This window comes from Eleginops maclovinus, chromosome 8 (assembly GCF_036324505.1).
Source record: "Eleginops maclovinus isolate JMC-PN-2008 ecotype Puerto Natales chromosome 8, JC_Emac_rtc_rv5, whole genome shotgun sequence".
Classification (NCBI taxonomy): Eukaryota; Metazoa; Chordata; class Actinopteri; order Perciformes; family Eleginopidae; genus Eleginops; species Eleginops maclovinus.
The window spans coordinates 5,769,333-5,794,745 of NC_086356.1; the positions used below are offsets into that span (position 1 = coordinate 5,769,333).

Genomic DNA, 25,413 nt, shown 5'->3' on the forward strand with positions numbered 1-25,413 from the left:
AGCCTTTGCTATTCTCAATGTAAATATCTATAAATGAGATTTAAAAATAAAATTACAAAAACGAATATTGACTTTGACAAATATTTGAAAAATATTTCCGAGGCATGTACGTCTTTTTTCTGTCGGTGTCATGAATCATTTTTTTTGAAGGGCTAACCTTTTCTGGACTTGAAGTGCATGATGAAAGCTCGAACGTGTGTGTGCAGGTTTGGGATCCGCTGTCATGAAGGGTAAGGTTGGTACATGTCTTGTCATTAAATCTTCCCCATCGCTGCATTGATACGTCTTGGGCCGTATACTTTAGCAGGACTGTGATTACAGAAATGTCTGCTCTTGCTCTTCACTTCTAAGCAACACAGAGCTCATTGGCTTTAATGACTGTGTGATCCAATCTTTGGGGGGGGGACAAGCTCATACGCTGCAGAGCCAATCAGCATTATCCTTACTGGTGATCATGGGGGATCAGAGCAATGTAAACACGCTGGGGGTTTCCTCATTAAAGACAGGCTGCTAATGAAATCGCATCGAGCATTTACAACCTTGTGCTAATGAAGGAAAGCCTTTGAGATGTCCCGCTAATGAAAGAAGTCTGTTGATACACGGCTAAGAAAAGAAAGGCTTAATGACAAGGTTCTAATGAAACAAAGGTGTGTACATTTGCAATTATAACAAATCTGGCGGATAGCATCAACAACTGAAGTATTTTTATTAACGGACGATCCTCATTTACCACGGATAAATCAGTGAAAGTGCTCGCAGAATTTACAAGATCCCCACAAAGTCGTGTCTGTTGAATGAAATACATTCAAGCGTTTACGAGAGCTTAAGGAATTGCAGCCGAGCCTCTTTTTTTAAGTGTAATGATTGTTCGTGTCCTGCGTTGCCAGGGTGATCAAGTCCAAGGTCAAAGTTCATTGGGCCCTTAATGCATCTCCCAGGTGCAATAAAATAAAATAAAAACTTTTCCCACATGGGACTCCAGGGGCAGAGGTCTTGGTAGAACGCGCAGAAGGACGGAGCAGAAAAAGGATATATCAATCGCCCCGGTCACCGTTGTGAATGCCATTCACCTTCAGCGGTGTACTTCAGCATGCCTCCACATGAGGAGAGCAGAACATGTTTAATACAATTTTACACAGCTCCTCATTCTACAGCATGTCCTCTTGATGAGTCCGTCCATCAACATGTCCTGGAGTTATTTTATAGAAGAGTAGGGGGTGACAATAAATGGGAAGTTCAAAAACCTTTCCATTTCCAAATATCAAAACATTTAAGTTCTTCAGCTGATTTTCTAGGCTAGATGATTAATTGAGAAATCCATCAGAAGACGAGTCAATAATGAAACGTAGTTGCGGCTCAGTGTCAATACTCTCCGTGTTTGCGTTTCATGTTTTCCTATAAATGAAAGGCATTAAGCAATAGACTTAATGATCCTCTGATGTTTGCTTTTCTCTAAAGAGAGCTTATCCTATGCCGCAGCGTCTCATTACACCAACAATTACCGCCCTGACAGAGGCTATGTGCTGAAACATCTCGCCTCTTTAGTGAGCGCTCAGTGAGCTGCTAAAAGACTCTTCAGAACCCGTCAGCTGATAATCAAACACTTTTCATCTGAGCCGCCGCACCCCTCTCTGATCCCGATCCATCGGCATGGAAAGCGTCCAACCTGCTTCCAAGCATATCTGCTCCATCAGCAAACTGTCTTCCCTCCCCCCTAGACAATATCCATTTTGAAGGAGGGGGAAAAAGGGATCGAGAGACAAATTTAAACATGCCTCTAAGCTCTTATTTATCTCAGCCAGAACAAAGCCTGAGAAGATCTATCATGACAAGAAAGCAAACCTCATGAAGATTACCGGAGGCAATACCTAGATGCCGATCGTTCTATTATACTTGCTAGAAAAATAGACTTATTTAACACACGTAAACACACGTTTGATGTTGTTTACATGTTTCTTTGACGATCTAGATTGATTACACGCCTTCTTTCAGCTTCTGAAACACTGCCTTTGGGTAGAAATTCCTCCCTTAGTTGGACCCCATTACTTAAGGGTCCCTGCACAGGAAGCAGGTGAACTGAATCAGAGGCCATATGGTGACCCATAAGATAAACAAGGGCATACGCTTTCAAAGGCAGTCTTTTGAACATTTTATTTGGTATATTGTGTATACAAACCATACGGGATTCCCCTCGTGTAAAGCTTTTACGTAAAGAAACTGAAGGCAAAACCATTTTCCCTTGCTACAGATTCTTTAGAGACATTATTTACAAGGCCTTGGATGAATTAGGGCCACCTGAGGGCTTCTTTAATGAAAGATTACATAAAATCTGCAGAAACAGACACCCATGAAGACCTTGGCTCCAAGACATCATTTTCAGATTCAGCCAAAACAAACCAGACCACTCGTGGCAAAGCTTCCTTTCACAAAATGACATGAAGGTTGACGCTGTGAGTAGTGCTCGCTTAACTGGCAAAACAAAAAGCGACTGAAATCTGCAACATTTGTTTCTCGAGCTGCGAGTCACAAAACCACTGCTGTTTGAGGTCTGGGCTGGCAATAAAAAGTTAACTGGACAGCTTTATTGAATGACTTATTAAGCCGCTGTGTTTTGCGAGACTTAAACTGAGGCGCTTTTGAAATGAACAAGAGCACCTTTCTGTAATGGCTCTTTCAGGAAAAAACCTCTGACTTTGTCTGAGATTGAGTCTGCACTTTCACACAGTCTCAGAATAATGAAAGTGGCAGTTGCCCTGGTGTAGCATTTGAAGCTGCGAGGCATCTATAGGAAAGGTGAAACAAACAAAGCTGCCCTTTGTAAAAACCATGACTTTAGGACTGTTATCATTGAGCAGCACATGTCAGTCTAGAAACCATAGTTCCAAAAACTTTTTTTAGACCTTTTATCTAACTTTTTATTTAGTTTTTGGGATTTAAAATCAGGTATTGTTTATGTTTTACTTATTGGAGCATGCTTCTTGAGCAAAATAGAGGTGGCATAAAAGAAAGAGACAACAACCTGGTACAAAACTGAGTTTATATCCTAATAAACAGTTCTACACACCTCAACACTATTTGGTGCCAATTCCTTACAGCTTTGCATAGCTTACAATCTAAGACTTATGTACCTCTTAGTTTAAAAAAAAGTTCATTACACAATCTTCACCAGCCCTTATGGGGTTATGACTACTCTTGTGGAGCCACCCGTAATTCTGACACTTTGTAAAAGAGAACACACGTCTGGAGACAACTAGTTGAAAGTGTGGTTGTGGTTGTGGTACAATCCGCCGCTTATAGAGCTCCGCCCACAGGCTTCCTTCCAATACGGTTGCAATTTCTGGTGTAAACCAAACCCACTGCCTCCATGAGTCACTGGATTGGTTAGTGTGAAAATGTTTCAAGTCTCGTTTTGATTTCTTTCCCACACACACTCTTGAACGCCAAAAACTAAACTCAACTGCTTCCAGATAGTACACCTGCAAAAATGATGGCTGTAAAGCAGAGTTGTTTAAAAAAGGTATTCGATACTAAATACCAGATGGATGTATTGCGCTCCCACAGAGATGTACTGCGTTTTCTCCAATCATTGTATAAGACATTACACAGTGCCGGGGTTAAGCTTAGATGACACCGAAGCAGCGGTTCCTGATAATTTATAGCAGCCATTTGTCTCACTTGCTGTGACGTGATGAAGCCAAAGGCTGGCCGCTGGTGAGCAGTCACAGACAGAACTGGGGGGGGGTTAGATGGGAAGAAAAGAAAGGGTTGGTTCAAAGAGCGCTTGAGAAATCTTCTCCGGGGGAAATAGGGGAACAAGGGCCTCACTGCAGGCCCGCAGCCGGAGCAGCTCCTTGGGTAAACGGCTCTAATCAAATTTGTGTGATTGGACTCAGAAAGAGCTGTGAGGGTAAAAAGAGGCTCCTTTCACCCAGGGACGAACACAAGAAGCATTTAAAGATCTACTATCCCTGTGCCGATCTCTTACAGTAGCCGTTCACATGACGGACTATCTGCCCAGGCCAACAGCATTTGGCGCACACTGACCCTCTCTCAGCTGGGAAATATCACCCTGGGGGAAAAAAAAGGAGTGATACAACTTGGAATTATGTTGTTCTCGTCATGGATCATAGGGGGGAAAATCTTGCAATATTTTGTAGGATTCAACCCTGATTGCACTGCTTTATCTATCAATACTGCTATTTTTAGCCTTCATTAATGGCAATAAGAAAGGGTTCTGGCCTCAGTTCATGGCCTTGCTTTTCCTTCATTGCAGCTGACATTTTGGAGTGATCAAAGAGAATCACCTCCAGCGATTGATGTTCACGTAAAGCTCGGCTTCACAGTATGGCGATGAATATTGTTACAGGGAGATATCTAGCAGTGGAGAGGTGATTCGAGTACAGAAAGCGAGGTATTGTGCAGCCTACCGACCTCTGCCCCACTCACTGCCCTGAGTTCTGCTGGAAGGTCCCAGCGCACGCTTCCTGTTAGTCGGCTAAATTGGCTCCACACGCCCACACTCTTGGCTCTACAGGAGCACAGTCTTGCATTAACCACCTCCTGCCGCCGGGGCCTAGAACATCTTGAATCCACGTACTGAGGATGTAAATATGTACAAACACCGAAGGACAAAACAGGACGTAGTGTGCTGCCACCCACCTCTTCTGTTCTTTTCTTCCTGAACAAAGTGTCCTCTAACTCTTACCCAGATTCACCAATCAAGGTTGACACAAGCCAAAGTCAACGCATTCTCACTCCCTCTGCTGTTGCAAGGCCTGATCTCTTATCCGTGGCATACGGACAAATGCTTTTACTACGACCCAATCTGTGAGTCTTACAGAGATGAAAAAAAAGTGTTTTACCTTTTCAAAATGTTAAATAGCAGTTTTATTTTAAGGAAATTGGGGTGAAAGCCAATCAAAACCCTGAAGATTTTTCAATTTATAGTGATGTATAAAACAGAGAGAAGCAGCAAATCCTCACATTTGAGACTTTGGAACCAGCCCGTTACGGAAAAATTATTATGAAGTGGTACATAATTCAAAACCTGATTAAAAACATCTGGAGCCACAGCTGCAGCGCATGGGTGTACACAGTAAACCAGAACGACAATAAAAAAACTTCATAATACAGTCTAATAAGAGTTACACAAGACAGACCACTCGTATGACAAGAAATAAGAGCCAAAGACTCACTGGCTAAAATCCCTCTTTTAAATTGGTGGCATTAAATATGAATGGGGGATTTTGAAAAGCAGTAATGCTGATTTCAGCCTGTTGACTGTAAAGCTCCATTGGGGACCCCTGAAGAGAGACAAATTGGGTTTTCCCGTCCAGGATTTCAAATCTGCTGTGAATTGGTTGTTAAGTGCACACCTCTGATTCAGTATCACTACAAGGCGTTGAGCCAGGCTGGACTGCGAGGGACTTGGATAGGAAAACGGTGCTTACAGAGTGAAGTCAAGTTTTGGAATGGAGAGTTTTGGCCAAGATAATGAATGGACACAACAGGGTTTTTGTACAGAGTTTAAGTTTTGTTTCAGGTCTGATATTAATGACACTGTTGTACCTTCAGAAGCAGTATATTCACTCTGATGCAGAAGGAAGGCTTCTTCATATAAAATTGGACTGGACTCGACTCGTATAAACATTTCTGTTCATAAATAAAAACATTTAAAAAAGATAGAGGAAATAATTATTCCCATTGAAAATGTCCATCAAAGCTTTGTTGCAAATCTCGACTTGCTCTTTATGTTACGTTAAAACATTTTAAAAAATACAGTAAGGAGTCATCACTGAATGAGCCTTTAAAGTTAAAATGATAACTCTTAAGTAGGCCAATCATGCAAAAACATCATCATTTGAATAACATCATAGAGGTGTAAACAACTTCTCTATGATAATGTAGCTGTCCAGCCTTGAGCTGTGACTATAAAACCTGCTTTTACAACGCGATTCCCGCTCTGCGCCACGGCTCAGTATCCTACGTTTACAGAAGTGTAAAAGAATGGACATCTTCATTGTGATTCTTTCCGAAACAGCAACAGCACACCGAACAAACGGCTGCTTTTTTTCACAAAGTCTCGACATTAAAAGCTTTAACACCAAAGCTACATCATTAATTGGTATTTGCAGAGAGATAAAAGCATGAAAGAACTTACAACCGACGTGTTATGCTATCGTAGCAACTGGCTTGTATGGATATAAATTGTGTATAATCACCCACATTTCAGCAAACAGTGTGAGGCAGCTCAGGCTTGTAATGGGTTACTGTATTATTGCAAAGCCTGAGTGATCTCTTGTGCTCTTTAGGAATGGATACATGCCACGCATTCCAAGAGGCCACCAAATCGTTTCAGCTGAAACTTTGCCAAGCCGCCTGCAGCTGCTCTAACAGGGGCGTTAATTTATCTATTTACCTTTCTATTTTACATTTTTTTCTCTGTTCTAAGATACAAAAAGGTAATATATTTTCAATTGGGGCCGAACGGAGGGTCAGTGGGTTAGGGTTAGAGCAACCCATACTTGTCTTCAGATTGCTCCTGTAGACATATGTACAGTAAAGTAAGTCACTTTGAATAAAATAACAGCTAAAATGATGTGTAATTTTAGAAAGCAAAAACATTTACATTGCTTTTCTTTCAGTTTATAAGCATGTGTTTCACTTATATTTAGCAGAAGATTTCTCTGTCTCCTCTTATCTTTCTGCAGGTGGCCTAAGTTCCAAACACACGAGGGCCTTACACAGAATCACCTGCACACCGTCTGGACTGACAAAAAGTTGTGTCTCCTTAGATTCAAGAAAAGAAAGTACCAGGAAGGAAATTTGATGTCTCCATCAGACTTCTATTTTTGGAAAAGGGGACAGCTTGTCAGGATAGAGCATTTTCTAAGGCTTACTATCCACTTCAGTCTTTGGATGACACACTTAGAGAATGAGGCTCCATTCACATGCATTATGATACAGTATGAACACCAATTAGCCCTGTTTTCATTTTCTATTGGTTATTCATGTACAGCATTCCAACTCTTTAAGCAACGTAGAATAAAGAAGACAATATGAAGGCGGTGTACGCTAGAAAACACCACAGCTAAGTCAGACGGATGGTCCATATTTTTGTATATTATTCACTAATGCAAGTCCCAAAAAGATTCAAGACAAAACCACCACAATGATTTGAGGTAACTATACACATCCTATATAATATAATCATTACAATTTTCAAGTAACCTCTCCGCAGTACTATACGATTCATATTGTTGTAGTGCAGAGAGCAAAAAGTTGTGTTGGCTCACGGGTCAATGACTGAAAATAAAATAAGAATCTCTATGCTTAACCTCAATATGCTGCTTAATAAACCCAGAAATAAAAGCGGCTTGCAAAAGTAAAATGTGACCTGCTTGATATTCATCAGCTGAAATTTCACTTATGCAAAAGTGATTCTGCATAACTTGTGTGTGAACATTTTAAAACGAAACCGGGGAGTATCAGATGACTCACGACTTCAGTAATAAAACATATCCTGCTAAAATTAATTGTCACTTCCTTTATATTTGGAAACTGGTTTGTATTCAGTTTATAAATCAAGGACAGAGCTATTGGCAACATGTAGTTACAGATATAAACCAAAGAAAGACATATCTTTGGCTCAGTCATAAAAAAGAAACAGAAATACAGACAGCAGAGAGCATGGGGGCGAAGCACAGGGAACAGAAAAGAGAAGGAAATAAGGGTGAGAAACGAGAGTGAAGGGGATGGAGGAAAAGACAGCTCTTGGAGACTGTGAGAGAAAAAGGAGCGAGAGATAGACAGAGGAAGCCAGACAAAACTAGGTCAAGTCACATGACTGGGAGCGACTGCAGGCAGGATTAAATATCCTACAGCGTGTGGTCATTTACACAACAAATGCACTTTTCATTTTATATATTATTTTCCCATTCCACGAGGGATGAGGCTCGGCGTAGAGAGTGTGACGCTACGCCGTGTTCTGGTTGGAAGCTAGGCTTTTTTTAAGCAAACGCAAAAACTGGGGAGCATTAAAGACTCGAGCGAGCCATTCCCTCCGAGTCAAGGAAACAAAGCCCGAGCCTGAGATAGCATGAACATGATCATAACAGGGAGGGAACACGCTTCCAGAATGAGATGGCTCCATTGTGACGGGCTAATGGTTGTATCATGCACTGTCCATTATCCTCGGGGTAAGCAAGAGAACAGGGAAATGCTATGAAGTTAAAGATGTTTGAACTTCTTGCAAAGTGACAGCAAAAGTGTGTTGTGATGTTTGGACAGTAAGGACTCATGTAAACATAGTACCCTATCAAAACTAATGTTACTTTGCAACCGTTTGGCCCTCAGAACCCCCCTGAAGTCACGTTAAATGAGGACTACGGGAAGTATATTGCATTTATATAGCGGTTTCCCAGTCTTTACAACCCCTAAAAGCAAAGCAACTTTGTTAAGAATCTTGACTAACATCGGCATGTCGACTCCAAGGGCTGGGGTTTGAACAACTGACCTTCCCATTGGAGGACGACCAGCTACCTCATGATTTACAGCAGCATGGATAAAAACTGCAATTCAATCCATTGAGAGACTTATTTTAATAGACAAATAAGTCAGTTAGAATTTTAGTTTCGAATTTCCGGATTTAAGCTTCTAAAATGTTAGAATTTTGTAAAATGCTTTGCCAGCAGCCATGTGTTCCTATTTAGTGAAGCCATAGATAATTCTCTCTAAATGTGTTCTGTATGGGTTGAAATGTTTCTGGAATTCATGTGAAAATAATCATTTCAGGTTTTAGAGTTTCCTTCAAAGGAAAATATTTAAATTTAAATGTTTTGTATGGATTTTGTTTTGATTCAACCTCAACGTCGACTCCAGAAGCTGGAGTTTGAACCACTGATCTTCCCGTTGGAGGACGACCAGCTACCTCACAGCAGCATGAATATCAATCATTCATACCCAGTAGACACACAGATGTTTACGCGTTTGATACGTGGCAGTCGGGTATTAGATTAAAATCTCTCTAATTACAGAATCCCCTGTGAATCTGAGCCAGTCAAAGTGATATAATGCCTCTGAGCGCCCCGACCAACATGTGCCTCTTCTCTGCAATCAGATTGACCCCCCAGTTTTGAGGGTCACAGGGCCCGGCACAGTGCATTTAGATCAGAGTGGTTGGAGTGCATATAAGGCAGGCCGCTGCTGCAATGATGACCACATCTGCAGAGATGTACAACAAGGGTGAAATGATGTACAGACGACCTTATATGACATGGTGTCGTTCCTGCTTCCTATGTGCTTACAGGAATGGACTCATGGGAAGTTCATTTAGTAATATCTACATGTAAACTGCAATTGTAACACATTATTTAGGGACTTCTGTCAATGACGTTGCTCATTTTTCCAGAGTTTGGCTCTGGCTGTGTGTGCAGTCCCTGAATTCACCATGTATGACCTTTGTGTTGCCTCAAATGTAAACATTAATAACACATGGTATTTATGTGAGGCCTTTATGAGGGAAAGTATAAACTCCTTTGGTTAACCTTGAGAGATTTATTTGAAGTTTTACAGTGTAGACCAGGAGTGAGATTAGAAGCGCTCAGGTGCATGGAAACCAAATAACTACGGCAATAAGACTCTGGTTTATTTTGATAGCGCAGCGAGGTCCAGGTCGAGAGGTGAGGCACCTTTTCAAGGGGTTAGTGGCATATTCCTTCTCCGGAAATGTCATCAATGACATCACTGCACGTCTACCTGCAGACGCCCGCGAGATGCGATAAGCCAGCCAAGCATGAGACTGTTCCAAAAATACTAAATCTGCCTCCCGGGGCAAAAACTCTTATCTCAAATAACAATTACTGAACAAGAGAGACAGACCATCAAATCGGCTTAGAGCTGAGCAATGGTGCGTCCTCTCAAAAAACGAGGGGTCCAAAACAACTGAGTTAATTTGGATCAAGGTCCTTTTGCAGAGCCACACAGGGATGACTGCATACACGCTAACCTAAAGCCACAGGGAGAATGTTTCCCAGTGCAGTGCGGTGGAGAGGTGGTGTGTGTTACAAGGCCCTCGGGCTCTCAGATTCACCTTTTTAAGCAAGCAAGAGCCACAGTGTCATCATCTGAAGTGCAAAGCCTGGAGATGAGATACCTCTATCTAAGAATGAAAGTAATACTCATTTTGCTTTGAATATTAACTGTGTAAAGCCATATTTGTGTAGGTATGGGTTTTTCAAGGGCTGAGACAATTGCAATTCAATCAATTTAGTGACTTATTTTAATACACAAATAATTCTTTAAGTCATTTAGTAAAAAAGGAATCCAAATATTTTTCAAAGCCATGGTAAATTCTCTCGAAATTTGTTATGTTCAAATGTTTCTGAAATTCAAGTGAAAATAATAAAAAGTAAAATATTTATATTTAAATGTTTTGTATGGATTTTGATTTGATTCAACCACCATTGGCACCATCATTTTGCAGGAAAATATGTCTTAAAATGACACATGGTACACCAGAATATACATTATGGTTAAATATTGTTTACCTAACAATCAGTATTTCTATTATTTAACTAGCAGCTGTATTTTTCAGCCAGCTTTTTTTTTAAATGCCAATAAGACAGAAATGCAGTTAGACGCCAGCTCAGACAGACTCACTAGCACACATCCTCATCCAGATAAATGGGTTACCCTGACATCCCACACATACAGCAGACTGTATCATCAACATCAGCATTCCTAGAGAGGAGTCCAACTTGTCTGTTCAGCCATGCGGAAAGATGTAGGCCAACTGCATAGCAACATGGGAAAATAAATCAGCTCGCTTTCCACAGAGAAGGAGATATGATTGACCAACGGAAACAGCATGTCTGCATCCACACTCAGATATCACATAATGAAGGAAATTAGACAGGAAATGCGTGAGTGTTTTGCATTTCTTCTTGAGGATATTACTCATATTATACTCTGCAAACCTAGCACATTCCTCTGTATGTTTTGCACATTACTGTTAGAGGTGAATCCCCTTTTAAATTCTGACATAATTTTCAGAGAGTAATTTCTCACAGCTATTCCACTTAACTGTGATTATACTGTATATTTTTTGATTTTGGGAGTCATTTTTTACGTTTGTTTTCCTTAGTATGTCCTGTAAACATTTATTTAATAATTTTATTTTATTATCGTTATTCCAGCTATTCCACTTTGAAGTTCCTCTTACTTTGTTATAATATATACATAAACTAATTCTTGTATGTGCTAAACCTACTTGGCAACACATTCTGATTAAAATCCTTGGATTGATTTCTTCTTCTCTCCCTGTTTCACTGTCATCTATCCCCTTCTTTCTTCCCCTCCTCCTCCCATCCCTCTCAACCCATCCTTCCATCTTTCTCCCTCTGATCACTGCCCTGCCTTACTGTAGCTCTCAGGGGGGTGGAAGGCGGTGGGGCTCTGGCATCAGTAAGCCCATCAGAGGGAGACTGTATGTGATGCATCTCTTTTGATCAGCGCAGTCGCCACATTAGCATGTACCTCTGCGCTCTGAGTAAGCTACCTGCCTGTCAGCGCCTTCCGACCCACGAGGAGCCTCGCCCAGGTGAGACAGGAGCCGCTCGGAGCCTGTCTTGAGTCTGAAACCTCTAATGAACGCCGGCTGATGATAACACCCTTGTGATCTCGCTTGCAGAGACGGACAAAAGCCTCGCCGTACATCTGTAATGTTCTGCGAGGTACTTGAACGCACCTTGTGAAACCCTGAGTGATAAAAATCGAATGATGGTGTTGATCGAATGCTGAGACTTCTCTTGGGACTCCACACCTCAAAGGGAAGCTTGTGAAAACACTCTTTGTTCGTGCTTTTTAGCGACAACAAACTAACACATGAAAAACAAAACAAAGGTCCTTTTTGAAATTGCACAGAGGTAGCTTGTTTGTGTTCGAATCATTGGCTCTTTCATGCTATACTTACAAAGAGGTTATTTGTCATTCTAGGATTTAAAGTCTGAAGAAAGTAAAATAACTTTTTATTTCCGTTGTTTAACGAGGGGTTGTGTTTGGCCCAGGACTGGGTCTGAGTCTAGGTCCACAGCCGGGTGCCCTCTCTCACTTCTGTGCCACTTAATTAGCCCGCACAAAAGGGGGGAGTTGGTCACATGGGCCCAATTTGGCCACGCAATAAAGTCTGCAAAGGGCTCAGCGTGCATTACTACAGGAGTATTTACGTGGCTGCCTCACCGGGGGTAAGAGACTTTGAAGATGCAGAGAACAGGACGAAGAAGAAGTGAAAAGGAGAAAAAAAATGAGTGAAATGAAAGGAGGGGACCCTTAAATTCCGGGGAATTTTTCCAGATGTTGCACAAATATTCTGCTGAGGCAATCCAGATGTGCTAGCTCTGTTTATCCCCTCCTTCTGCTCGCTGTTTCAGGGACTTCTCTTTCTTCCTTTTCTTCTCTTTCACTCTCTCTTCCTCTTTCTACAACCCCCCTCTACCTCCCAACCGCACCCCCCCCTCCACATCAGTGTTCACTGATAGTGCCTTTTAAGTGAGGGCTTAAATAGCCCCCAGGGTGCCTTAGCATCCACTCGGATCCTGTAATAAACATCCACTCTCATTTTCTACAGCCCGTGTGTGTGAGAGTGTGTGTGTGTCGGAGAGAGAGAGAGAGAGAGAGAGATTACTCGCCTTGTTTTATCGCTCTTTGGATCAATTATCAATTAACTGTGTTACTAACAATAGCTGCACTGATGCGATGAGGAAAAAAAGCCATGCATTTACTATAGCTCAGTCCCAGCAGCAGAGGACCCAGGCTTGACTTCGACCTGGGACGCGTGTCCTCCCCAATTGTATATATATATATAAAATGGTGTCCATCCAATAAAAGGCACAGGTGACCCAAAAAATATCTTTAAAAAAATACATACATACAGTGTAAGGGGTTACTGGTTTTATCGGTTATATATTATAAGTAGTAAAGACAATTTCTCAGGTTCTTTTAGATTCTGTATCAATTTTGAAGACGCCAATCAGTTTATAAAGTGGCATATGTCTTCATCCCGTCTGTCTTCCCCTTTCAAATCTGAGGCTATTATTACTTAAGTCAGTAAGTTGTTTTTTGTTACCTTAGACTATGAGAATTTAAAGCCATTTTTCACTATTTTAAAGACTTCTTTAGCTGCAGCGACAGTTTTGATCACCACTTATCACAATTACGGAATCAAGAAACAGAGGGAATGATGCAGGAAAAAGGGAAAAGTATAAAAATGCATCAAAAGAACGACACTTAACTCGATGCCAAAAATGATCTTAAAAAATAGTCCATGAACACAGTGAAGCAAGACCCAAAGTCACGCTTCCTGCTTCCTTTTCTTTCTGCAAGCCTCAACAATGATCCCGTTTTGTTTCCCATCACTTCTCCCTCGTCCTCACCTCTCCCACAGAGCGTGACCCAGCCACAACCCCTGACCCCCCCAGCCACCCCACCCCTCTCCCAGACAGCGCACTGATTTTCGACTGCTTAAACTCTATGCTGCTGCAGAAACACCGCCACATGAATCAGTGTGTCGGGGCGGGGGGGAGGACTCCCACACCACCGACTCAGAACATACATGTTGTGGCATCGGATGATTGTGCGCATGGCACATAAAAGCAGACATATGCAGGCTTGTTTAGGACACGCTGACACATATGCATGCCCGAGCGTATACAAATACCCCGTCTGATTCCTAAATACATGAAAACGTGTAAATAAACTCTTCAGTTGATCATAAGAATGCTACTCAACTTTCATTTTTGATTATTAAAATCGTTGTTAATGCCAGTTACAAGGGAAAATGGCATTAGTTTTATATTAAAACCTCTTTTGTTAATTCAAAAAAATACATATTTTTTTATTAAATATTGTAAGGTTTAATTATTTTGTACTTTTTTATTTCTAATTTAATTCTTTATTTTTTGTAATATTTGTGTTGTTTTATTTGGTTTATTCTTAAAAGAAATGGTCTGATAAATATTTATTTTTATTTTGCTCTGAATGGGTTAAAGTGGCTGTGATGATTAAAAATTGAGCTCCTTAATTAATTTAATTAGCATGTTCTCCATTTGTTATGTAATAAAAATGAATTTGTCACAAAGAAACCAATCAAAAGTGTCACTTCTGGTTATAAAATGCCACTTTTTCCTGCCATTGAATCAACTGAATGATAAATTGATTACAATCAACACACACAATTCAATAATGAAAATAGCCGGTAGCTTCAGCCTTTACCGCCTCACACACAGAAAACCACACAGCTGCAAACATAAGGGCCCAGATCCGCCAACATCTCAACTTTCAGATCTGTCGCGTTTAATCTGCAGCCTTCTCCCGTTTCCCACTCTGGGCTGACACAGAAGAAAGCATCCTAAACGTGACACTTGAACTTGTCAGTGCCGCTTTTACGCAGGCACGCTGTCAGCCCTTTGGTATGCAGAGCACTGATGACAAAGACATGGCCGACACCTGCGCGCCTGCCTGTCTCTGTCGGTCTAGTTGCTCAACTTTCTTCTCCGAAACAACACAAACGACAGATTTATCCACATGCTAGGGTGGCATCTGCACTACATTTATTATGTTGGTTATTCTTCTGTATAAATTACACTGGAATGTATCCGCCGTGTATGCAATCCCATTACTATGAAAACATTTTCCGTAGGGGCACAATGCAGAGGGTTTATACCTCTCATAAGCAGGTTGACAATTTCTATAACCAAAGTAAAAGAGCATTTAACTGCCTAATGCGCTTTCTGCATCTATTCAGTCATCCTATTTACAGTCACTATTAAGTAGTGGGGCTCAGTTTATAAAAGAATATATATATAAACACAGTTATTTGTGACCTGGTATGGCCGTTGTACCGCCCTCAACTGTAAAACTTTACAAAGGCTGGTGAAACCTTTGTCCGACTGCTATTTTTACATATTTATATAAACTGTACACTAAACATATTTATTGTAGTGTACTGAATTAATTTAAATTCAGTTTTAAATGTTTTTTATTATAATATTTCCATCGCCAAAACTGCGCTTTTGCCATTAAAGGTTTTGATAGGATGCATTTTGGTCTTGCCATGGTTAAGTTGGGTTCAAAATGTATTGTTGTCTTTTTTGCTTTGTATAGCATGGCTCTACTGTGCGGTTTTACTGCACACCCTGTCTGCAAAAGCAAATTTCCCTGAAGGGGCAATAAAACTCAAATAGATTGGATGTTGTGGGCACAGGAAGGGAGGGAACAGACGTCCATCTAAGTGCCGTCACTCGGTTACGAATGTCACTTGGTGAAATGTTACTTTCGGTTGTTTACATTGCTTGGTACGGCATGTCCGACTACTATATCGAGACTAAGACGTTCCAAATTGCCGGTGTTGTTTTTCCAGATACAAAGCCCCTCCCTGTTGGCGTTGAAACACCCTCCCTGCCGTTGAGAACATTCCTAAAACCAGACGGCCGCGGCAAGGTGTCTAACCATAGGTGACAAAGCCCTCCAGACTTCCTCGCAGCAGACTTTCTGCATGTGTGCCTGTGTGTACACATGCATACAGGTGTGTGTGCGTGTGTGTGTGTGTGTGTGTGTGTGTGTGTGTGTGTGTGTGTGTGTGTGTGTGTGTGTGTGTGTGTGTGTGTGTGTGTGTGTGTGTGTGTGTGTGTGTTCTCAGGCCGAGGGGGCCACAGTCTGGGCGGATGTACGAACATGCTAGGCCTGGAGGCGTCAACAAAGAGTTAATCACTCTCTCTCTACTGCAGGCAGTGGAGCCCTGTTATCTACCTCTTTTTTATTTCATGCGTGGTAATTTGTGAAAGTGAAAACTCCTCGCGCGGATTACTTTGTGTCCATTTCCAGAGATGACCCATGTCAATACTTTTATATGGGCTACCGTCCCTTGGTATCCTAAATCTTATCTGTAATTGCGAGAGTTTGCTGGCTCCTGTAATGGATCTTCTGTTTATCATAATTGAAGTCGTAGCCCCATCTTACAGGCTGGTTGAAAAGAGATACTTTGGCGAAGTTAAAAGCGTGTAACGAGGCGTGTAAGGATAATTAAGCTATTGATTTCATTCAACGGTTAAAAGTTGAACCGTCTATTCTGGTTGGTCAACTTGGAGATTGAGCAGTCTGCTCTTTTTGGATAGCAGACTGATGCAAGAACAAAAAGAAAGAAAAAGAGTTTAAAATACACGAGGAAGACAGACAGGAAGTAAACACTGAAGGGAACAGGGTACAAGCTCTGGCAGTGTTTAAAGACTGGTTAATGGAATGAAAATGTGAAATGACTTCAACATTTACAGAAAACCTCGATCAGTGCTGCCATCATTTTAAGCTACGTAGCCTAGCTGCATTTCCATCTGTTGCAACCCAGTAGAACAGACCATTTTTTCTTAGCATAAGCAATATAGATTCATGTTTCAATCAATCTGTTGTTTTCAGAGCAAAAGGAACCCCAACAGGGTGATCAGCCTATGCAAAGTACTTATTTAGACAGGACCTTGACTTATTCGCAATATCAATGTATCTTCCACTGCCCTGCTGTTGAGCAAAATGGGAGGGGATGGTTGTTTTTGTGCTCTTAAAAGATCTTGAAATACTTAAGCTAATATATGGTAGAACAGCTTTCACTGTCCTTGACCTGAAAAGAACCAGAATTCGCAAATGGCAAGAAAACAGAATTAAATATCTTTGATTTTGTAGCGGTTGGACTGCAATCAGATTCTCAGAGGACAGAGGATAATACAAACATGGAAACCTTGAAACCTGGACAAACATATGGCAAACAAAACAGTCACCATAGAAACAGGAACACAATAAATGGTGGTTACTGAATAAGAGTTGCTATTGACAATGTAATAATTCTCTGCAGTTTTGATTGCTATATCTGCCCATTGTATTCATTAAATCGCAGCTGTTTATGGCACCTAATTATTGTCCCCATATGTGAGATTCTTTTTAAATCCTTATAAAAAGCAGTTCACAAAGCATCTTAGCCAGAGCTCCTGAGGTGAAGAAGTGTTCAAAGTAGAGAAAATGACTTCTGTTGAGCTTTGGAGTTTCTTAAGCAGGGAAGAAAATAGCTGCAGGAAGTGGAAAAGTTCAACAAATTGAATAAGAGAAACTAAGAATCCACTGTATTTGTAGCTGTGATTACATTACTCATTTAATGAATCAAAGGTGTATACATAATGACTGCCTCTGGCTTTTAAAAACATCTCTTCAGATAAATTCTGTTGCTTTTCATGGATGAAATGGATAAAAGGTGTGTTTAATAGAATGTTAATCTGGTAAATGCTGGAAAAAAAGTGACAAATGTTATTATCATATCTGATGTTTCCTGAAGATGAGTGTAACGGCATAGCCTTAGAGTCTTTGGCTATTATTAACTCGTGGGCTACTGTGTCTAATTGTCTCCAAGAATACTTTAAATTATAGCTGTTCCCAAGTAAGATATTTTTCTGAGTATAAAACCTCTCAGGGTTGCCATCCTCAGTATCGAGCAATCCCAACTCAGAGTTGAAGTGAAGTTATTTCTTCTGTAGAGAAATGGAAATGGGTTTTTTCATTCTCCGTGAAGAAGGAATAACTACAGTTCAACTCCAAGTTCAGATTGGTCTTGGTATTTTGGTAGCATGAGGGGGGGCTTCACTGTGGTCATATCACATTTTCTTGCCAGTAACAAACGCCACCTGACTGGGAAGGGAAATATGAAGGACATCCATAGTGAGTTTTAGGTGGCAAATTCTTTTTAATATCTTCAATAAATTTAAAAACATTCAAGATTGACAATTCCTTGACAATAATACCAAAGCTTCCAAGCCACAGCATTAGTAGAAACATCATGTGTCTTGCTTTATCCGAACTGCCTTACTTTAATCTCAAAAGACTATTATGCGTTCCTGTAGCTACAGCATTGAATCAATGGTATTGAACAAATGGCAGCCAGCAATTGCTCTGCCAAAATATACAGTCAATATACAGGTGTACAAGAACATCCCCTTCCCCCTGCTCCCAAAGCTCCTGCCTTCTGCTTACACCCAAACACACACACACCCACTCACACACACAGAACGTAACCGAGGTGTTTGCATGCTGTGGGATTTCCGTGGCCATGTGCCCAGCAGCGCACGGGAGCCCCACCCCCCATCGCATCTGGCGAGGTGACAGACAAACTTATCGGCAGCGACAGTGATGGTGGAGGTGGAGGGAGGAGAGATATAAAGGCACATTGGGACACCACCTCTCATCCCCCGTGACCTCGCAGAGTGAAGGAGCAGCGAGACTCCTAATTACCCTGCTCTGTTCCTGCTGCGGTGGCCGGTGTTTAGATGTACATGTATACACACAGTGAGTGTGGTTCAAAAAGAAAGAGAGAGCGCTGTGTGTAAACACCTGAATACACAGCTATATTTAAAACAAACCAGCCCATGATTTCACTCTTCTTTCTTCGAGGTAACATCAAACGCATCACTCGGGCTTTTGATCATGCTCTATGCTGATGATATCGCCAAGTCGTAACAGCTACATATTATTACAACATGTAAAGCCATGCTCCACTGTAGTTTAATCTCCGACTCATCATCCGGATGCGGGGGAAATACTATTTACTGCTGCTGCATTTTTTCCATGTGCCCTTCTTTAAGGGGGAATAAATTCTTTCTTTTTGTTTACATCCGCGGTGCTCATCGGGGCCAATTATAATTAGGAGAAAATGTGGGCATTAAAGGAAATATAATGACATGAAGGAGCATGGCATATCTGAGATGCGCTCGATTCGTCATCCCTCTCCAGCGAATACCCATCAAAGCCCGTATGCTCATAACTTAATTACAAAACACATCATAACCTCCAAACAGCCAAGATATATCATGCATTACCCCGGTCGCAGAAGAAAAGACGACAGTCGTTTTTATTATTGAAAACATGCCAACTTGAGGATTGTGGAGAAGAGAAGAGGGTAGTTAGCCTCTGACAGCTACTGGTGTTTTTCTGCTTTCTTGGCAGGGCTTTAATTGTGTTCTTTCTAACTGTTATAGTATCTCTCTATCTCAGTGTTGCCCTTATTTCTCAGTCTTCTGCTCTATGGAAGCTGCTAGAGTAGGGCGCACCGACCTTCCTCTCATTGCGAATTATGAGTGCGATCTGTTCAAATCCCCACAGAGACTACGTTTCCGCACTTCAAAAAGAGTGGCTGTACGCACCCTGCATACTGCCAGCCCTCAGACAAGCCATTCAGACACTCAGGAGGACTCACAATACACCCAGAGACGAATAGTGCTCGCTTAATTCAAAAATGTGTGCAACAACAAGCATGCTACTGCCAAAACAAATTAGTGTAATTGTCAATTACTGTTGACTGATCATCACTTTCCCCAACCGAAAATGTCACACATGCCTTGGTTCCAGCTTTTTAAGAATGAAGAGTCACTTATAATCTGTGTTTTATATTTTGGGTTCAGATAACCTTTTGTTAAAGACCTTTTTTTTGGACAACCAGTCCCTTTATTGTAGATTAATTGAAGCAGGGAGACAGAGGGGAAGACATGAGGCAAATATTCCCAGATAAAATTATGATTTATTATTACACTACTTTACTTTTTTATTTCTTTATGTCTTGAGTATTTTGTATGTTTCAAAGTGTAGATGTCACCTTGGCCATTTTACAGACTACTTGAACCTATCCTGAGCTGCGCCACCAATTTAAAATCACCACAAATCACAAATTGGGGAATCTAGAGCCGAGCGAATGATGCACGATTGAAACAAAGGAAAGAAACATGGATAGAAAGAATGACAAAAAACGTATGGAAAATGCTACTGTCATTAAACACTTTTAACAAGAAATCCAACGCCAAAGGCAAATTCCTGAAGTGAACGAGCAGACGAGGGGCAGAGGTCAAGGTCTGAAGTGCAAAGTTCAGAGCGGCCCTTATCAATGAAGACCTCCTGCGAGCTTCGTACACAAATAATTAACAAGCCTTTTAGTCGTGCCATGATTCAAGGAGCCTTCTGCCGCTTTCTGAGTCCTACTATGTCTAGCACATAAACAAGTGCAGAGGGGAGAAACTGAAGCACAATGCTTTATAGTGATCAACAGAGACATTATCCCCCCCAAAAAAAACACTACACTTGAGTGCAGTAAACTGTAATTAAAAAAACACACACTGGTTGTGTTCATAGTTGGAGAGTAAATCCTTTTTTTTCTCTCGTACAGTTTGCTTTGGCAGGGGTGATGGGTGGGAAAGTGGAGGGTGGGTACATGCATAAGGCACATTTCCTTTGATTTGCTTGAGTAAAAGGCCTCATGGGTGAGATTGAGACAGAGAAAAAAAAGGAGAAAGGAGACGGAGAGAGAGCTGTCACTTTAAGCCATTAAGTCTTGCTATAAAACTCCTCCAATAAAAATGACAGCTGCAGCCCCCTTTTCTCAAAAGGGGAGCAAAAGCATCACATCAGGAACACAAAACTGGACGGCTGTAAAAAGACAAACTTGGCCAAATGCTTTTGGCGGTGTAATTCCACCAGCCCACTCCCACCACACACATCCCTCCCGGCAACACACACACCCTCTCCCTGTATTACCTTTGTTCCTGCGTTACTGCCAGAAAAGGAATGTCTGTCTCTCCCACACACACTGCCACGAAACCCACTTTCTCATCAAAGACCATGAACTTCATTGATTCTGGGAGTGTCTGTGTGTGTGTGTGTGTGTGTGTGTGTGTGTGTGTGTGTGTGTGTGTGTGTTTCAAGGTTTCAAGGTTTCAAGGTTTTATTGGTCATATGCACAGCAGATACAGCGTATATGTTGGCAATGAAAATCTTATGTCGCGTGCTCCTCCAACAACTCAACATGCATGGTGCAAAAGATAAATAAAGTAGTGCAAAAAGAGAGAAGAATATTTACAATATTAACAATAAAGATTGGAGGATGTGAAATATATACATATGTGGAATACATTGAAAGTATTTAAATACTTTACACTGTTGAATGAGGAGGTATGGACAGATGCATATATTATGTATAGCAGATGTATATGGCAGATATGTACAATATATAGATATGTGTACTATAAGCAGATATGTATGGCAGATGTGTATAATATATATGTATGTGTGTACTATAAATGTGTATGTGTGTGTGTGTGTGTGTGTGTGTGTGTGTGTGTGTGTGTGTGTGTGTGTGTGTGTGTGTGTGTGTGTGTGTGTGTGTGTGTGTGTGTGTGATGTTCCTCCAAACAGAAGGCACCGCACACTTCTTTAGCGGGTGGCAAAAGGAACTGTTCAATACAGTAAAATAGTGGCAAACCACCAAAAAAAGAAGGTCATGTAGCTTTAATTATATCAAACAAATGTGAATCAATGATCGTAAAAGAACTGGTGGTCTAATAAGTTGTGCGTGTCACATTTTAACAAAGATCTTTGGGATGTAACGTGTTTCATTAATAAATTAATGTTTAAATGAAGGCTGTACAATTCATGTGTTCAAACAGCCGGAATTTGTCTCGTACAGCTTCACACCAATCCTTAGCTTGAATTGGACAATGATAAATTCAATAAAAAACAATAAAGCCAGAAATTTGAACTTTCAACCGGGGAAATGTCATATTTGCTGCATACTAACCAACCAAATCAATATAAATGTGACTGATTTACAGGCTTTTCTCCTCAAATGTAAAAACTCTGCTTTCCTTTCACTGTTTATTCCACTGACACACTGTTATGATCTGCCTCATATTGCTCTGACACATTCTCCTTTCAATGTCATCCCTTCAGTCTTCATAGCTAACATCAGAAATGAAGGCTGCACATCACCATGGGGGGGGGGGGGGGGGTCGTCATTACGTCCAACAACCGATCCATAATTGTAAAACGTACCCGCAGTCATTTCAAACAGTTGCATGTCAGAATTTCTAATGCAGCCCGACAGATTATTGCACTGAGTGAGCGGCTAATCGATACGTTCAAGGACTCTGTAGATAGCGACGTCCTTGAAGTGGCCAATTACCAATCAGCACTCAAAGTGGACCTTTGATGGAGCAAGTTTAAATAGAAATGGCGATTTAAGGGCTCACAGATTAAGCGATGAAAAAGCTGCTGACACAGCATGTGGCGTAACTGGGAGGGAAAGATGAGAGCCAACCCTGCTGGAAGAAAGTGTTGAGCCTTTCACCAACCGCAGATAACGCCGCTGTCAAGTGTCCGCATGAGCTACTCTGATGTACATTTAGGCAGAGTGAAACTTGAATCACTTTCGGCGAGGACACACAATATGTGGCACCTGTAATAACAGCCTGTCGGTGTGTGTAGTGAGTATTTCTGGGAAGCCACATAAAGGGCGTTGTGGGGCGACGGTGTCAGCGAGCATGGCCCCTGTAACAGAAGAAGAAAGCCGGCCCCGGCGTCTCAGAAGTCCCAGTGAATCTCCACGGTGCATACAGGCAGCTGATGATACATGTCGAGGTGTAACGTGACGCCCTCATGAAAGAAGGGCAGACACAATAACAGGGCTGGCCTGCAGCTCTGTGCAGCGTCTGTGCTGCAGGGGACAAGGGTCTGCTCTGTTCACTTTGACAAACTCACAGTAGCAGCTTGGCATTAATAATTTACAGTGTGATGTGCTCGTGTGTGACAGTGTGTGTTTAAAGTGGAATTTGAAAGGAGCCCTTAACAAAAATTAGACTTAGCAAATAAGAATAACGGTTGCGAAACATTCACAGTCATTCATACTTTATGTAGATTAGTGTTGATCTTTCTCTGGAAATTCAAACATCTTACCATTTGAGAATGTGACAGATGTGTAAATGCCTCCTTGTTGCTTTAAGTCTTTACTTTTTAGGAAAATGAGGCATGAAAAATGAATGTGAAAGTTGCCGCTTCCCTCCTAAAAAACACACACGTGAAATCACTAAATGAGTCGCTTGTGACTTTTCGTACTTAAACAGATTATTTGTATCCACACAAAATTCAGAAACTACACAAGTGCGACCTGTTTGTAACTTAATCTTTAGTTTTTAGAGACAAACTCCTTTATAAGTCAAGCAACTTCCTTTGAGCACACAGCTCATTTTAAATACATTTTCTGTTGCTGCTTGGGCTAATTTTGAAACAACTCAGCAACACATGGAAAGACAAACGGAAGCAAGTTAAGCCAAGTCACGTGAAAGACAACAAAAGCTTTAAAAAGGCTTCCATACCTATCTTTAACATAAAGCATGTTGTAGCATACCAGCTCACTAAAACTCATACAAATTGCACACGGCACTAAATCTAGTTTAAACATGCTAAGAAACGATTACATAGAAACTGCTCTTCCAAGTTAAAACTCCTCTTTTTTGCAATTGTGATTACATTACGTCCCTCTCGAAAGCAAATGCTGACAAACACAACTGTATCTCGGTTTGCAAGTTTCCTTAATGGAGCTACGTATATTAAAATACAGTTTTAAGCAAAGTTAACGCGACTATGACATTTAACTGTAGCGCACGCGAGGTATGCGCACAGCTTATCGCGAGCGAGATGTCACTCCGCATCAAAGCACTGTCATCACCTCAGACATCACAATTATAGCATGCAACCAAAAGGGGGACTATCTGCTTTTAAATATATCAACTAAATTATAAGAATGCCCGGTAAAGCTCGCAAACAGCTTCAAACATGTTGAAACATTTGAGAACTCGCTTCTGTCAAAATTGAACAAGGGGCACCACAGAAGAAGAAACAACTGCGCTAAGACCCGCTTCACACTATCAAAACACAACAAGTCATTAAACAAACAAACTTACCCAATGACAGGAACGGTTTGGTTTCCATGTCTGTCTGGTAGGTTAGCTCATGCCAGCTGAGACGACTGCGTTTGGGAGTTTCTCACAGGCGGCTGCTCGAGCACACCGGACCGGGCTGCTACTGCTGCTTCTCTCCGCCTCTTCAAGTAGACCGTGCACGAAGCAGTAAAAAGTGACAGGTCGATGTGTGATAAGTCTCAAAAGATAACCTAATGTTTCTAGCTCTGTTTGCTCACTCAGCTGCTTCGCTATCGCTCCTCTCCTCTCACTCTCACGCTCCGGTGTGTACAACAACTCTAACTACTGGATCTGCACTGCAAAAGGGACCGGTGCAGGGGGTACTCCCACCAACGTATGCCGAGCCTGCAGCGACGCCACAGATATAGACTCGTCATGAAATGAACAACGCAAAATTATTAAAAGATAAACACGCATTGCATTTCATCATACATATTAAAACTCTACAGATTTCCTAAAGGTAGTGATTGTACCATATTGTGTGGAGCAGAAGCTAGTATTATTTTCACTGCTTATCTCCTGTTATTTTAACCTGGTCACATCTGTTGAAGCAGGGCTGTTAGCTCTATAGATAGATATTTCAACTGCATTTTCACAACTGTAGCAATTGGGCTATATCCCCAGAAGCTCTTAGAAGCTGGTATCAAATTCACATACTCAAACCTAACTGGAGATCTGATTGTAGAACTATAGAATGATTTTGTTGTCATGAAGAACCTGATAAACCTAGAATTGCATATGATGTGTGCATCTTTGCAATTTAGTTTAACACTGCATGAATAGTTTATGCATTCACATTCAGATGTATCATCAAAAAAAGATGGGAGTTTTTGTTTTTGTGATGCCTCACAGTGCATTCATCTTTTCTTTGCAGGATAAAACATACATTTCACCAACTTTTCAACAGATCTGAAGACTAATCCATAATCCATTCCTAACAATAATATTGGGGAATACAGACAAAAAGGTAATCCAACATCGAGAAAGTTGCGCAAGCTAAAATATTACACAGTTTCATTTTCAAGTCCCCACTCTACATCTGCTAATACTTACTATATTCACACTGTGATCTGCCAATATAGCACACAGAAATTATATGATTTTTTTTGCAGAAGGATAAAAGTTTGGTTGCAGATTCACATAAGCCCCCCTCGGCTATAGCTTCACGCAACACTCGATTTGCATAAATCTCCTTGCATTAGATGTCGAATGAGATCTCTTGTCATTGTTCTTGCTGCTATATATTTTCTACACATGAAAGTTTACGCCTAACTCAAGCCACATCTATCTTGCACACACATAGAAAAAGGCGCATGTTTCAAAAGAAGAAAAAAATGTCCCATCTTTGGCTGAGATTGAAGGAGAGTAGAACATATGCAGGCTTTACATTTTCGCCCCATACTGTAAAATCCCTTATGCAGTGCATTATGGGAGCTGTGTAGGGTTTTTCTGTACATACGTTTCCTGCAGCCATCCTCCAGGCCCTTGTGATGAGCTTGCTCCTATTAAGCATTTGAAGGTGTACGCCACGTTTGCACTGAGGCGAGATACATAATTAATGCAATGCATGGCACATCAAAGATCAAAG

General features: G+C 41.2%; 1 protein-coding gene across 3 annotated transcripts in view; it reads right to left on the reverse strand.

Moving 5' to 3' along the window:
* The window catches only part of rxraa (retinoid X receptor, alpha a), a 102,042-nt gene extending 77,972 nt beyond the window's left edge, over nt 1-24,070 (reverse strand). For all 3 annotated transcript variants that reach the window (XM_063889302.1, XM_063889303.1, XM_063889301.1), the window contains exon 1: nt 23,808-24,070. In XM_063889302.1, the coding sequence (XP_063745372.1) occupies nt 23,808-23,835 (28 nt within the window). In that variant the 5' untranslated portion in view covers nt 23,836-24,070. The remainder of the gene's footprint in view (nt 1-23,807) is intronic.
* Nucleotides 24,071-25,413: the final 1,343 nt, after the last annotated feature.